This window comes from Podarcis raffonei, chromosome 5 (assembly GCF_027172205.1).
Source record: "Podarcis raffonei isolate rPodRaf1 chromosome 5, rPodRaf1.pri, whole genome shotgun sequence".
NCBI lineage: Eukaryota > Metazoa > Chordata > Lepidosauria > Squamata > Lacertidae > Podarcis > Podarcis raffonei.
Window position 1 is genome coordinate 41,466,465 of NC_070606.1, and position 15,943 is coordinate 41,482,407.

Here is a 15,943-nt window from a genome sequence, read left to right on the forward strand (position 1 = left end):
TCTTGGTATAAAGTAATGGCAAGTGAAAGAGTTCATTAGCTGGGATGGATGTTGGGATTCGCAGGATGATGAGTAAGTCTGCAGGCTTCAACAGGCTGATGCAATACTCTGTGAAGTGCTGGGTCAGAGTGACTCAGCAGGAATGTGATTGGCTATCACCTGTTTTAAAAGAAAAGCCTGTTCAACAGTAATTGTGGTTGTGGTTGTTGTGCTGTAGTGTGGTGGTGCTGTGGTGGAGAATATTCGTTTGCCTTAAGGTGCAGGTACTCTGTATGAACTGCTTTTGTAAATACTTGTATATAGCTCACATTAAAAAGACTGCGACAGGGTTATGGGCCCAGCACGCTTCCGCTGCGCAAGAGTACAGGTGGCAGTTATCTAGCCATGGGTGCTGGAGGTGAGCTGCAGGGATGGAGCAGTCCAGAACTGGCGTGTTGCTGGAGAAGCTGACGGCCACGAGCTACAGCATCTGTTTGGTCCACATGCAACACTTCCTCAAGCGTGAGGGCCTGTGGAAGGTGGTGGAAACTCCACCGCAGCCCCCTGGGGAGGATGAGGACGACGATGAAAAGCTGGCACTAGCAGAGGCCCAGCTAGAAAAGGATGAGAAAGCTTTGGCTACGATCATTCTTGGAGTGGACGACAGCCAGCTAGTCTATGTAGCTGATAAGGTGACGGCAAGTGAGGCGTGGAATGCGCTCAAGGCTGTCCATGTGCGAGAGACAGCTGGCTCACTGATAACATTGACCAGGAGACTGTACCGGTGTCGGAAGAAACCGGGGGACTCCCTGGTGAACCACCTAAAATTCCTAACAGGCTGTTTCCAGGAGCTAGCCTTAAGAGGGAGGCCTGTGGGGGAAGAGGAGAAAGTCTTTATAGTCCTGAGTTCCCTTGATGACAGCTATGATATGCTGGTCAATTCCCTCGAGTCTGTAGAGACTGATAAGCTGACTGGAATACGTTACTGGACGGTTGTATGCAGAGGAGGACAGGCGTGCAGAGCGAAAGATGACCTCAGCCCAGCTGTTGGAGCATCCCAGAGGGAACAACAGCCGGGAAGAGCAGAGGTGTTGGGAGCCGGAGAAACAGCCAGGAGGAGCTGCTGCAGACCAGCCGGTGGTCAACAAAGTAAAAAGGTGTTTTTGCTGCAAGTCCAGTGGACATCTGCTGCGGGACTGCCCGAGAAAACAACAAAAACAGCAGTAGCACAGGAGGCAGCAGAGAGAGTCTACCGCTTGGGTGTCTGCAGATGGTCAAGAAAAGGAAGTGCTGTGGGTTCTGGACAGTGGAGCTTCTCAAACCTTTTGTAAAAGAAAAGGATTGCTAACTGATGCTAGGGCTTCAAACAAAAAACATGTAAGTCTTGCTAAGGGCCAGAAAGCTAATGTGGTTTGTGAGGGGGAGGTTGTGTTCCCACAGGTGGGACACACATTCAGGAATGTGTTGTGTGTGCCTAGTTTGCAAAGCAATCTCCTGAGTATTCCAGACTTAGCAAAAGCAGGCTTTGAAGTAAACTTTGTGGGAGATCAGTGCCAGATAAAGCAAAATGGGGCAGTGTTGGCAAATGCTAACTTTAGAACTAATATCATAGAATCATAGAGTTGGAAGAGACCACAAGGGCCATCGAGTCCAACCCCCTGCCAAGCAGGAATATGTATGTACTGCAGTGTGAGTCTAAGGTTGTGAATGTGCAAAATGTCCCAACCCATGATATGTGTATTCATCTCCTGCGCAGGCGTCTGGCTCATGCTAGCTTTAAGGTGCTGAACAAAACATTGGAGTTATGTGGGGGGATGAAAAACATTAAAAGTTGTGATAATTACTTAGACTGCAATATCTGCAAGGAGGTTAAAAGCAGGGCTTGCCCAGTAGCAAGAGCAAGCCAGAGAGAAACCAAAAAACCACTGGAGTTGATTCATGCTGATGTAACTGGTCCTTTTCCACCAAGTGTCTCCCATAACAAGTACTGTTTGATCCTAGTGGATGACTATTCTAGATTTGGCTGGGTCTATCCATTAAAGCAAAAGTCTGACGTTGCCCAAACTTTGAAGTTCTGGGTAAGAAGGGTAGAAAGGCAACTTGGCGAAAAGGTGTGCTCTATTGAGACAGACAGGGGAGGAGAGTTTATGGCAAGCTCCCTAAGAAACTGGTTGCGTTCCCAAGGGATTAAACATAGACTTACCAATGTAGCAACGCCTCAGGAGAACGGAGTAGCAGAGCGTAGGGGAGGTGTCTTGCAGACACAAATGAAAGCATTGTTAGCAGATGCAAATCTTCCAATTAAGTACTGGGCTGAGAGTATTAAGACCACGAATTATATTGGGAATCGCTTGTGGTCAAGGGTACTAGATGACATACCCTATAAAATTCTCTATAACAAAAGTCCCAGTTTGCAACATTTGAGAATCTTTGGGACAAAGGCGTGGGTTGACATACCTGTAAAGAACCGAAGAAAAGGTGGGAAAAGGGCACAGCAGTTGCTATTTCTTGGGTATGAAAGTGGTACGAAAGCCTACAGGTTTGACGATGATAAAAATCTTTTGAGTTATAGTCAATCAGCCAGCTTTAATGAGCAAAGAAATTGGCCCAAGATACATGCAAACCTGCTGCCAGAAAAAGTTTTACTGCCGAGCGTACCTGTTAAGGCAGCTGAAACAAAGCTAAGAATTGGCAGCTCTCCCAGAGAAACTGAAAGGGAGGAGGTAAAGGTTGAGCATTTTTCTCCAGCTGCTAGAATGGAGCAGGGGGGAAAAGAAAGTGCAACAGGGACAGGAGGAGGTAAATCTCCAGAATCAACCCACCCCAAAAGCAGTCCTAAAGGTAGCCCAGGGGGTGAGATTAATGAACCAAGGAGGTATGCAAGAAGTAATAAAGGTCAACCTCCAGACCGTTATGGGTTCCCAGCCACCATAAACCAGGTTTGTGTAACTGAGCCAGAAAACGTTGAAGAAGTGCAAGAGTTACCTACTCTAGAGAAAGAGGCGTGGTTAAAGGCAATGCAGGCAGAGTATAACTCTCTGCTAAACAACAATGTGTTTGTACCTACAGAATTGCCTGAAGGTAAAAAGCCCATAAGCTGTAAGTGGGTTTTTAAAGTGAAAAAGCTGGCTGATGGTAGTTGTCAGAGGAAAGTCAGGTTGGTTGCAAGGGGCTTTACACAAAGGAAAATGATACATTATGATGAAGTGTTTGCCCCAACAGCAAAGGCTGAAACAGTAAAATCAGTTTTAGCAATGGCAAGTCTGAGAGGGTTAAAAGTTAATCATTTTGATGTTGCCTCAGCATATTTAAATGCTCCTATTGACGCTGAGGTGTATTTACAGCAAATACCAGGTTATGAGCTGGAAAAAGACAGCATGGTGTTAAAGCTGCAAAGGGCACTATACGGTTTACACCAAAGTGCACGTCTATGGCATGAATGCATAGACACAACTTTGAAAAAGATGGGATTCAAACAAAGCCTGGCTGATTCCTGTTTATATTCAGCAATGGTGCAAGGAAGTGTTTGTTATTTACTTTTGTATGTTGACGATATCTGTCTAATAACAACTGCACAAAAGCAAGTGTCCTGGTTTATAAACAGCCTCGGTAACAAATACAAACTGAAGTATTTGGGAGAGATTCAGAATTACTTTGGAGTAGAGGTTCAGAGAAATGAAGAGGGCATCTACTCTCTGAGTCAGAAGGAAAAAATCGAAAAGTTACTGAAGACATATGGAATGGAGAGGGCAAATGAGGTTGACACTCCCATAACTACCCAGTACAAAAATGAACCAGAAGGGCAAAAATGTGAGAATGCAACAGCATTTCATTCTCTGTTGGGTTCTCTGTTATATTTAAGTTGTTGGACAAGACCCGACATAACATTGGCAGTGCACATGTTAAGCCAAAGAAGTGCAGACCCGGCTCAGAGAGATTGGGTAGCACTTAAAAGAATCCTAAGGTATCTGAAAGGCACAAAAGATTACAAACTGGTGCTGGATACAGGATATGATCAGCAAGTGTATGCATACGCTGATGCCAGCTGGTGGGACAGAGAAAATGGAAAGTCTACCACTGGCTATGCCATATATATTGGAAATGCCCTGGTTCAGTGGAAATCCCAGAAACAAACATTTGTTGCCACAAGTACTTGTGAAGCAGAGTACTCAGCCATAAGCGAATGTGTATCACAAATAGAATGGTTTGCTTGCCTAACAAAAGAGCTTGGAATACCTTCTGAAATGCCAATCACTGTGCTAAGTGACAACATGGCTGCACAACAGCTTGCCAACCAACAGAACTTTAAAAGCAAGAGTAAACATATTGCTATAAGATACGGAAATGTGAAAAATGCTTTGGAAAGAAATGTGTTAAAGGTACAGCACTGTAACACAAAATGTAATGTGGCGGATTTGTATACAAAATGTTTGGATGCTCCTAAATTTCAAGACTTAAGAGAATTATTAAGTCTCAAGCCTTTGACTTAAGGAGGAGTGTTGGGATTCACAGGATGATGAGTAAGTCTGCAGGCTTCAACAGGCTGATGCAATACTCTGTGAAGTGCTGGGTCAGAGTGACTCAGCAGGAATATGATTGGCTATCACCTGTTTTAAAAGGAAAGCCTGTTCAACAGTGGTTGTGGTGGTTGTGCTGTGGTGTGGTGGTGCTGTGGTGGAGAATATTCGTTTGCTTTAAGGTGCAGGTACTCTATATGAACTGCTTTTGTAAATACTTGTATATAGCTCACGTTAAAAAGACTGTGACAATGGATGTGGATGTGGAAGAGAGTGCCTTCCCCACTCATGAGTTATGGTCACATGCCCTCTTAACATCCCACTGATCAAAATTGGGATGCTTGTTGTAGTTGTTTTGCTCCTGAGCTCTCGCACGAAAGCGCTGGACCAAAATACAATCATCTTTTGGTCCCACACATTGGCGCATGGCAGACAACCCCCCCCAGGACATTCTGGGATCTAATCAGAAGCCAGAATTCGCTTCTGTGATTCTGGGGTGTGCTGCTCAAATTGGGACTATTGAGGGGTATGCATGCAGTCACACATGGACTGGCTAGCCACAGTCCCACATTAGGGTCTCTGAGGTGCCTCTGCCTTCATTGCAATCTCCTACTGGGCCTTCCCCCATGATCATGCCACCTTCCTATTGGCCTCACTGGGCACAGCTATCTCTACTTCAGAATTGCACTTGTTCAAGGACTGAAGAACCCACAGTTTAGTGAATAGGATTGCTAGCTAAGAATATTCCCTTTCATTTTGATTCTGGCTGTACTCAGAGTCTATGGGGGCTGTTCTGCAATTTAGGAATGGAGTAAGCATTTGTTTTTGAAGTGTAAGTCCCTGGCAAAAAGCAATTCTTTCCCTGCAGAATTGCGAAAATGAATGCTAGGGTTAGCATTTTATGGTTGAAATGCTTCAGTTAAGCTTTCTGCTGACTGTAGGGTGTGCATGAAGCTTGCATCTTAATGCTCACCTGCTGTCTGCTCGAACCCCTGTCAAGATTACTACAAGCCAGGGATGAAAGTGCAAAAGATTTTAATGCAGGCAAACTTCATATATCTAAATGTTTTAGATTCTTTTTATGCTCTGTGCATGTGGATAAGAATAAAAATTGCAACTCCAGAGACTTTAATATAGAGTGCTTCAGTATGCAGTAGGTATTTTTAGTAGTACAAGCCCATATAATAAAGGATATGGCACCGTTACCTCTTCCTCTTAATGTTTCTTTTACTGCCTCCATCTCTTTTGAAAGGCTCCTCACAGCCAATGCTTGCATTATTTTGTGATGTGGCAAAGTCTTAACAAAGTCATTTTATTTTATTCCCATGTTGCTTTTGTGTGGTGAAGCACCATGCTCATTGCTCAAAGCCACAAAATACACAAAGTCTCAGGGCATGTGCAGTTTTATTTTATCTAAGCCTCTTGGTAAACACATCACACTAGCGCACACCAGCTCACCACAAAAAAGAAATAACATGGTAAAATCAGGTACAGACAGGTGGATTGGCCTATGCTCTATGTGCCCCTCCCCTTTCCTGTTCTAAACTACAGGGCAACGTGGAGAGACCTTAGCTTTCAGCATCTCTGTTAGTGCCACCACTACCAGTTCAGAATTTGTATCTCCTCATCCCTGGAAGTAGAAGCTGGGGAAGAAAGTATATCTGCTAAACTCTACTAAAACCAGAGAAGATTAGGCCAACTTCATCAAGATACCCAGAACGTACAAAATTTTCACAGGTTTGCAGTTGAGGGTTTTCAGAATGTGGAATATTCATGGAAATGTTGTCTCATTAGATCAGGGATAGCCAATGTTGTTGGACCACAATGCCCATCAGACCCCTAGCATGGTCAATAGTCAGGGGTGATAAGTGTTGGAGTCCAATAACATCTGGCAGTTGGCACACTGATTACCTCTGCATTATGCTCTCCCTGAGAGATATCTTATGAGATCTCTCCCAACCCACCAGAAAAGAGCCTGGTGGGAAATGTGGCTTCTTCTCACTCAATTCCAGTCTTCTTTGATCCAGAAACTCAATGGATGAGACCAATGATTTGATTGCTTATCACCTGGCCACATCAGAGGGTGCCATTTGGATGATAAAGAAGCATGAAATTATCCTTGCTGGGTGCCATTAACAGAGTGGTATCAGTCCAAGTTTATAGGAGATGTCAACAGAAGGCAGCAGTCCTAAAATTTTATCTCAAGGGTCAATTAAGCCAGGAATTATGTGGCACATTTTTAAAGTCCAAATTGCACTGTGCCGGTGATAACCTAATAGTTGCCTAGTCTTTGTTACCAGCGCATGTAACAATTTGGCAAGTGTTGTGGTCATGTGTTAAATTACAATTTGTTTTTATAAGAACTGTTTTAAATCAGGGCTTTGTTTTTGGAACTTGGACCATACAGCTGTATTGTTTGAGAATTCAACTTTCTTCTTTACAGAGCAGCTCTACGGAGGCCATCTTTACCCTAGACAAAAATAATTTGTTTCCAGTTCTTTTTACCTTGTTGACATTTTCTGTGTTACAAAGTCAGATGTAGGTACTTTAGTGTTATAAGGCTATTATTTTGCAAGGTAAAACTTGGAATTAGTTTAGACACATGTTTTGAACTCCCCATAGATTGACATACCATTTAGAGGAAGTTGTGATGGATTAAGTATTAGCTGGGTATATTTCTATAGTTCCCATCCATGGCGCTATTTACATTACTGCACACCACTGAATATATGTATTTAACTTTACTGTATTAGAAACACAGTTAAATATATAGCTGGGGAAAGGGATGGTTATTAATGATAATAATAATAATTACACAGAAAGCAAATACAAATGTTACATGCTGGGATCTTAGTCTCAAAACAGTAAGCTGGATGAAGGCGTTGTGTTCTTTACATGGAAATTCTTCAGCTGCAACTGTGGCCCAACCAGAATTAGACTTGGCAGCTAATCAGGAGCTGAGGTGCATCTTAGATGCCAAACCACCCACTTGTACAGGCAGTTTGACATTCTATAAAAGCTCTTTCTGTTACTCCAGTCGAGTGGATCAGTGTGCATGCCTTCTCACCCTTTGAAGACAGGGCCCCCATCTGGTTAGCTGTGCCTGCTCCCTTTCTCCCAACTTTTCCCCCAGTCCTCTTGCCAATTGCATCATAGCAACAACTCCATAAACAATGTTTTTGTTTAAGAAAATATGAGCTACACATGCTAACCACAATTTTAACACAGAATTAGATGCATTTTAAAACCCATGGATTTCAGTGTTTTATTTCAGTCAGTTAAGGCACGTGTTCGTTATTTAATCAATTCAGCAAAATGTATGTGCTGTTTGGTTATCATTAAACCTCAGAGTGCTTTACAAAGTAAAATAAACCCTTAAAATTATCAATAAAAGACAAAACAGGGATTTCCCCCCTCTTTAAACCCCTCCCCACATATACTAACTAGTTACATAATTAACAATAAGCCAAAAACCGATTTAAACACTCGTAACTTCTACAGGTCCAAATTTGCTTGCTTAAACAAAAATGTTTTAAGCAGAAAGAGTACAAAGAAAAGGCCTATCTGATTTCAATAGGCAGGGAGTTCCACAGTGTAGGTGTTGCCAAACTAAAAGACTGATCTCTTACAACTGCAGAATGTGTTAGCATTACGTGGCACCTGCAGCAATGCAAGTTCTTTTTTAGAGCTAGTTCTTTATTAAAATGAACTTGTCAGGTTCTGGTGCAGCATGTACCCAATTGCTTTCAATATGTGCAGATCTCTTCCATGCATGCAGAGGACTGAGCTGGATTGAAGCTCCTTTCACTTTTTTATTCGGTAGTGTTTAAGGAAGCTACCATCTCAGCACCAATACCAATTGTATTAAAATAATCATCAGCTCTTGTATAGTGTGTGTTGCTCTAATCATTTGTGCTGGCATACAGTAACTGTCTGCAAAGGCATCACAAAGTCACAGCGATTCCAACATAATGGCGCATTTGACACATTGTGATACTGCAGCAGTTTTATCTTACTTATTCAGTGTAATGGTTTGGGAGTTTGATGCAATTCATGCAGTGCACTTTGGTGCTGGTAGAGCAAGCCTTAGGATTTATACTTTATCAGCTTACCAGTCTTACAGCCCTATTCCTAGCAATGAAGTGAATGGAAAGTGTAGTGATGCCTTTTTAAAGATTGTTCTTGGTTATTGAGGAATTTAAAAAAGGTAAAGGACCCTTGGCTGGTTAAGTCCAATCAAAGGTGACTATGGGGTTGTGGCGCTCATCTCACTTTCAGGCTAAGGGTGCTGGCGTTTGTCCACAAACAGCTTTCCAGGTCATGTGGCCAGCATGACTAAACTGCTTCTGGCACAACACAATACCATGACATAAGCCAGAGAGCAATGATCAGCAATGATCATGGCAATAAGCAGCAGAAGTGTTTAAATTCAGCGCGGGTTTAAGGAAAGGTAAAGCAGGCCAGAATCATCATCCGTGGTTAATGTGGTTATGTATTAAAGTTTTATATCCCTAAGTGCAACTTATTCACAGTTTAGTCCCTAGCAGGAAGGCAGTAATAAAAACAGTGCTTATTTGAAAAGGCTATTAATTTAACGGAGTTGTTAAAACAGAGCCTGCTGTACATGTTTGGGGGAAAGAACTCACACTGTTTCAGTTACAAAACAAAAGCATTGCACAGTTTAATTAATGCACTTTATTAATGAAATCCTACATTTTTCATAATTTGCACATATGCAGAAGCCACTTAGTTTTCGGCGAATAGTTCTGCACCTTTAGCGTGAAACAAAGCAGCTACTTTATGTTCATGCTGCCAGAACTGTTCTTCTACACCCTTGGTGGTATTTCACTAAGACTTACTCAGAGTAGACTCGCTGAAGGCAATGGACATGAAGAAGTTAATTTCAGTGAGTCTACTCTTTAGTAAGATTGAGTTGCATATCACCCATTTTTTAATCATTTCAGTTCTGGCTTCTGAAGTTCGTATAAGGAACTGTGAAAATGCAGACGAGCCATGGAACCATGACATGCTGTGTGTCCTCAGCATCACATCAGCCGAAGAGTAATTGTGGGTACCAAAAGGGGTGGGGGCAAAGGGGCATAGACAAATGGTGCTGCCATGCATTATTACAGGACAGCCACAAAACTAATTCAGATTGGAATACCTGCCTCTTTTCACCGTTCTTTGCTTCCGCAATTAAAAGGTATACTAGGCACCAGTGGTTGCATGACTCATGAGGATGTTGGAAGCTGTGCAGCCAAGATGCGGTTTCACGGAGAAAGATGTTAGAAGTGCCTTAGTGGTTTTCTGACACAATTTTCAGTTTCTGAATCCTTGCCTCTAGCCACGTGAATATTTCACTCTGCTTTTGAAAGGTAGGGGGGTGTGTGATTTGCAAATATGTAGGGAACACATGTTCTTTTCCAGTCAAAGGTCTAACACTCACCCTTTCCCCAATGGCTTTTTCACATGCTGAATTCACTTCCCTTGACTTATAAACTTCCAAATCCTACTTTCATCTATATGGAATAATAACAACAACAGAAAAACCCTGTTAAAGAGGTTTTATGCAACAATTGACTTGAAAGTAGTCTTCTGTTCCCTTTCTTTATTATACTGTATTCAGATAACTCAGCTAAAGAAGTCTCATTGAAATCAGTGGCATGATTCCTAGGCTCTGATCCAACTAAAGTTTGTAGTATTGAAATTCCATTGAAATCAGTGAAGTTTGTCACATTGGTTTCAGTGGAACTTAAGCACAACTGGCTTTTCATCAGATCAGGGCCTTAGAATTATGCCATTGACCTCAGTGCAACTTCTACTGTGCAAATGCCCTGCAACCTGTGGCCTAAGAAGATTTTGTGAACGGCACTTTTTAAAAATGATTTATAATGTGCCTCACAATACGAAACCATGCTCCAGCTTATACACATTTGAACACTTTGTTGAAACACAAATCATGTAATTCAGGTTCAGTTTGTTTTTGTTTTTTTGTTTTCTCTTTGCCACCCAAGATCTGCAAGATGGTGAAATGATATTTAAGATGCAAATATAATTTTACATTTTGAATCCCCACCAACACTTGCTGCATTCTCTCTGGAGTGCCTATGTGTAGCGAAGTCTGGCCAACATAGTTCATTTTCTAATGAAATAACCTTTACATAAACCATTTCCCACACCATATGTATGCAAACCAAAATGACTTACATTTATTCTATCATTCAGGGGTAGCCAACATGACACTGTCCAGAAGTTGTTGGACTCAAACTCTCGTCAGCCTTGGCTAGGATGGCCAATGATCAGGGATCAAAAGAGTTTTAGTCCACCCTGTTGACTATCCCTGCAGTTAGACACCTGTAGGACCTGTGCAAGCCATTCTGAAGCCTCAAGCAGAGCAGGATCTGCTACCACTACCTGCATTCTGCTGGTAGCTGCTACTTTCTTTCCAGCACTACAGAGAAGTCGCCTCAAGTCTCATGGTAAAAAGGGTGATCTTGTTCTACTTTCCCTCCCAATCTGCCTCAGTGTGGCTCATGGTATTCTGACTCACAGATCTGCATTCGAATAAAAGCCACAGATGACTCTCAGTAGCAGGTTGTGGTGCAGGACAGTGCTGCTTTCTTGACCTTCAGTCACCACCATCACTGTGGTGCACCAGGAGGATAAGGGGCAAGGCAGCAGTGAGGCAGGCATGGTGCAAACACACCAATGGGGGGGGGGTCAGATTGGCTCCATTGGCATGTTTGCACTGCACCAACCTCACTGCCACCTCACCCCACCTAGTACACCACCGTGATGGCAGTGATGGGAAGTCAGGTAAGCAGCACTGCCCCTACCAGCCACTACTACTGTTGTTGTTGCCATCTGTGTGTCTCGAGAGACAATGGAGTGAGACAAGGGAGTGCTCCTCCGGGGGTGAAGTCAAACCATTGCATTAGCAGCACCAAAGTGACCTTTCCAGGGTCCAAGCCTGGGCAGTGTGTATGGAAGTCCTTGGCTGCCCAGTTGACAAGACCCCTCCCTTGACCTTGCTGATATGATTCAAAGGAAAGCAGAGCAATATTACTGATGACGGTGATTATAGCAATGGATAGAGGAAGGATTGGCATTTATCTTCCTGTCTATCAGATTGAATCATAAACAGAAATGCCTGTAATGAGCAGTTATTTGGAACTGACCGTGGTGCTATATGAATGCAGCTCTTAAGGTTCTGGTTATTGACCACCAAGTTCAAAGCCAGATGGCTATACAGTGCTTATTCCAGTGAATGTTGGCAGGGAAGGGCCAGCTTGCCCAACTTACTGTTGCTGTTTTTTTAAAATACAATGATATACCGAGTTTATACCATTTTGCTGAGCATTAGGTAAAAATAGGAATTCCTCTATTATCTGCTTTCCACTAAGGCTTCCATTGCCAAATGTTCAGTCTCTTGACCAGCACCTCCTCTCTTGTAAGAGAGGCTGGACATGAATTGCCAGAGTAATTGAGAGAAATAATGAACAGTATTGTTTTCACAAGAAACAGCCCATAGAATATTCTATGTAATTTGCAGTTCAAGTTTCATAACCAGGTTTATGTAGTTATGTAACTTTGCTGCATTCTGCTTCCTTTGTAATTTGCAGAGCGTTTCCCAGCACTCGTGACCCCTCCAGTTTCTCTACGGAAACCTCGAGCCAAAAGCTTTGTGGTATATAATGGATTGCCGATGTCAAAACTGTGTCACCCCGAAGACACGTTAGTGGGTGAGAATGGTCCTCTCTGAATAGGCAACAGCTGTCATCTCTTTACTTGTGACGGCTGCATGTCATGAAACTCTCCTCTGCCCATTTATATTGGTGATTACAAATCGTTCCTATTTGAGTCATTAGTGAAAGGCAGTTTTCTCTCTAAAAAAGAAAGTAAAACTATGTATTGTTCCCAGCAACTTTAGAATCTTCTATTTTTAGAATAATCACATCTTTTGTGGAGACGTGTTGTCATTTTTAGAAACGCTGCGCATCCAGCATGAAAAAGGCACAGTGAACCGTGGTGAATATAAAGAGATGTAGGGGGTGGTAGGGGTGGCAGAGAGAGGGGGCTTCAGGTTGTTGGTTTCCTGTAATCTTGGTTCTCCAACTCCAGTAAGGAGAAGGAGAAGCCTGCAAGCAATAGTTTGGCAAGTTATTTTGAATTCAAATATGGAATGAAGTGTCCCCCATCTCTCCATCTTGCCTATTCTCCTTTGTTAGCCTTTCGTCAGAACAGCTCAGTCAGTCTGAGCCAGGATTCACCTAACCACGTAAAAACTCACATTATCTAAGTAGGTTGAGCATTTGAAGGACTGCCTACATTGGTATGAAACTGGCCTGCTGCTAAATTTGATCAAATCAGTGGGAACCAGGAATAGGATTTTTTAAATAGCACACTTTTGCTTTCTATCCTGTGTGGAACAATATTTCGCCCACAACAGATCATCCTTTCCCTCACAGCTCCTCTGAAAACGCTAAGAGCCCATGAGCAATCTCCAAATGCTGATTTTCATGTTAGGTGGCCATTTGCATTAGTGCTATTGTCCTCAACCCCAAATCTCTCTTCTTCCTTGATGCACACACAAGCCTTGATGTACATAGCTTTCCTTATTTACTTCAAGTGAATGAATAGTTCTGTGTATATGTCCTTTTGCACACCCACCATGTGCTTTCCATTCAAGTGAGCAGAAGAGAAGGGCATGTCGTATATACCTCATCACAGAGTCTGGCCCAGAATAATGGATTCATATTCTATTTACTAATAAACAAAACAGCAACATCCGCTCATTACATATTTTAGTTTTTACGTCTTTTGCCCCCATATGCTGAGCTCTTCGTGAAGAAGGACAGGCTAGAAATGCTTTAACACAATGTTGTTGTTGTTGTTGTTGTTACACCCCTGTATAAATAAATGAATAATCCTAGAAGAGGTTTGGCTGGATGGCTGATATCTTGAACAGGAGGACTACACAATGCCACCTTTTGTTATAGCTCCTACTTCCGGATTGTGTTGTGTGAAGAACCTCCTAGAAAATGCCAGAGATCTTATAAAACATGTGCAGGAAAGGACAACAAAATTAAGCCAATCAAGGTGTAACTGACGTGGGATTCTGTTTTTGACTTCACATGAGACTTAAATCAGGATTCGGAAAAGCAAAAATGTTTATATTTAGGAGCCATAGATTTTTATTTTGCTAGGTAAATGTAACATAACATCTTACACTATGAGTACTTTTTAAAGATCATGGTCATTATGCTTGTAGTAATAATTTTCTAGCTGCTTTGTCTGCAGATCCAGGCAACATTAAACATAATTAAAGTGATGTATAAACACACTTCCTAGCTGCCATTATATCCCATTATGGCTCTGGAATTAGCTAGGAGCTAAAACTCAAATGGAGCCATAAATCAACTAAGCAGATGCCAACAGCCTCTTCTTTAAATGTTAGTTTCCTCCTAACAGAAGTGACAAGTATGTGGGCTGCTGCATATTCACCATGACTCTGTTGCATCACTCACAAACAAAAGCCGCAGCCTTTTAAAGACTGAATAGTATTGCAATTATTTATTATATTATTATTATTCCACCTTTCCTCCAAGAAGCTTAGAGTACTGTGTATAGTTTCTAGATTACTGTATACACATTTAAGATTTTTGGGAAACTGGGTGGGCGGTAGTGGAATCACTTGTTTCCTCTTCAGTTATTTTGAGCACCTGACCCCCACTTTTTTTGGGGGGGGTGCACATTATTTTTCTTTAAGGGTGATTACTTTTATTTATTTTTGTCTGATTGACTGGGGTGCTCCATGTGTGCTGTTGGCTATGCCTGAATCCCCACAGGGTGAAAACCCATTGGTGGAGAGGGGCTTAATGTCCCTAGGTGAGAGAAGGGGAGAGGTTGCCTGTATCACCTCAGATGAGAAAATTGGAGGAAATGAGTGGGTTTTTTTATGTGGTCTAAACCACTGAGCCTCTTGGGCTTGCCGATCAGAAGGCTGGCATTTTGAATCCCCACGACGGGGTGAGCTCCCATTGCTCGGTCCCAGCTCCTGCTCACCTAGCAGTTCAAAACCATGCCAAAGTACAAGTAGCTAAATAGGTACCGCTCTGGCGGGAAGGTAAAACGGCATTTCCATGTGCTGCTCTGGTTCGCGGCTTGGTCATGCTGGCCACATGACCCGGAAAAACTGTCTGCAGACAAAACGCCAGCTCCCTCGGCCTATAGAGCAAGATGAGTGCACAACCCCAGAGTCGTCCGCGACTGGACCTAATGGTTAGGGGGTACCTTTACCTTTACCTTTAGATGATTATTGGTTGATTATTGATAAAATATTCCACTTTTTTATTGAAGTAAGAATTGCATAGATCAAATTCTGTGGTGGGTGTAAGGAGAGTGTGGTAGTTGAGAGTGTCTGTGTATGTCTAGGACTGTCTAGAATGCTGCCAGTGGAGTTCTGAAAAGCTCTGGGTTTGTTGTTGGTAAAGGAGAGCAGTGTATGAATGTTTTAAATGAATATTTTAACCTTAAAAAGTTTAGAAAATCCTCCACTACTGTGCTTTAGCAAAAAGCAACTCACATTTGTGGATCTTCGGGGTTCGTATATTTTGTTTTTCACATTCACTCTAGGAAAGTCAGGGTTGAATTGGAGATTTGAACCCTGGTCTCTGCAATCCAAGCCCAACACTCTTCCATCTCATTTATGATTATAAATGGCATACCTCTATGAAATACGTCAGTGGGAAACTAATGAAAAATGACAGAACTTCTTTGTCTTTTTTTGCAGTGAATTTTGATCACTTCCAGATACTTCGAGCAATTGGGAAAGGAAGCTTTGGCAAGGTAAGAGAATAGTTTGTAATTTGAGAGTGGGGAGGGGGAGCAATTAAGTGCATTGTAGTAAAGATAAAAGGAGGTGTTCAATTAACTGTTTGCACTTGTGCAAGGATTACCCCTAGAGCAAGGAGATGCTCCTTCCCCTTTCATGCTCCTCACTGTCTGCAAATTTGTTTTGGAGGATGGGAGGAACCTCTAGAAAAGATTGGGGGGCATGGAGGAGGGGGGGAATGATCTATCTCAATGGCTTGGTTTACCCATCATGGCAAGCCAAGCCTTCGCTTCGCTGCCCAACTGAACTGAAAGGTCCAGGAAGGAGCAAAGTGTCTGTGATTTCCACCCCAGGAGCAAACATATTTGCACACTCATGCTAAGTCATGGGTTGGCTTAGTGTTGTTGCAAACACAGCTGATGTGGCTTACATAGAAACCACAATACATATTGCACTGTATAGCAATACAATCACAAGGTAAAACATCACAACACACACAGTGCAATCTGATACATGTCCATTCCAAAGTCCCATTGAGTTCTAGAAGTGCATATAGCAGCTGAAAAGAGCAACTTAAGGGCTGATTTCACGGGCTTGGCTGTATTATCAACTG

The 15,943-nt window shown here is 42.5% G+C and overlaps 1 protein-coding gene and 1 long non-coding RNA gene across 4 annotated transcripts in view; one reads left to right on the forward strand and one right to left on the reverse strand.

Annotated features, from left to right (window-relative positions):
* Positions 1 to 15,943, reverse strand: part of LOC128414096 (uncharacterized) — a 270,502-nt gene that overhangs the window by 177,331 nt on the left and 77,228 nt on the right. The window lies entirely within an intron of this gene.
* STK32C (serine/threonine kinase 32C) overlaps positions 1 to 15,943 on the forward strand; it is a 158,397-nt gene that overhangs the window by 76,642 nt on the left and 65,812 nt on the right. For all 3 annotated transcript variants that reach the window (XM_053388819.1, XM_053388820.1, XM_053388821.1), the window contains exon 2: positions 15,289 to 15,344. In XM_053388819.1, coding sequence (XP_053244794.1) covers positions 15,289 to 15,344 — 56 coding nt within the window. The remainder of the gene's footprint in view (positions 1 to 15,288; positions 15,345 to 15,943) is intronic.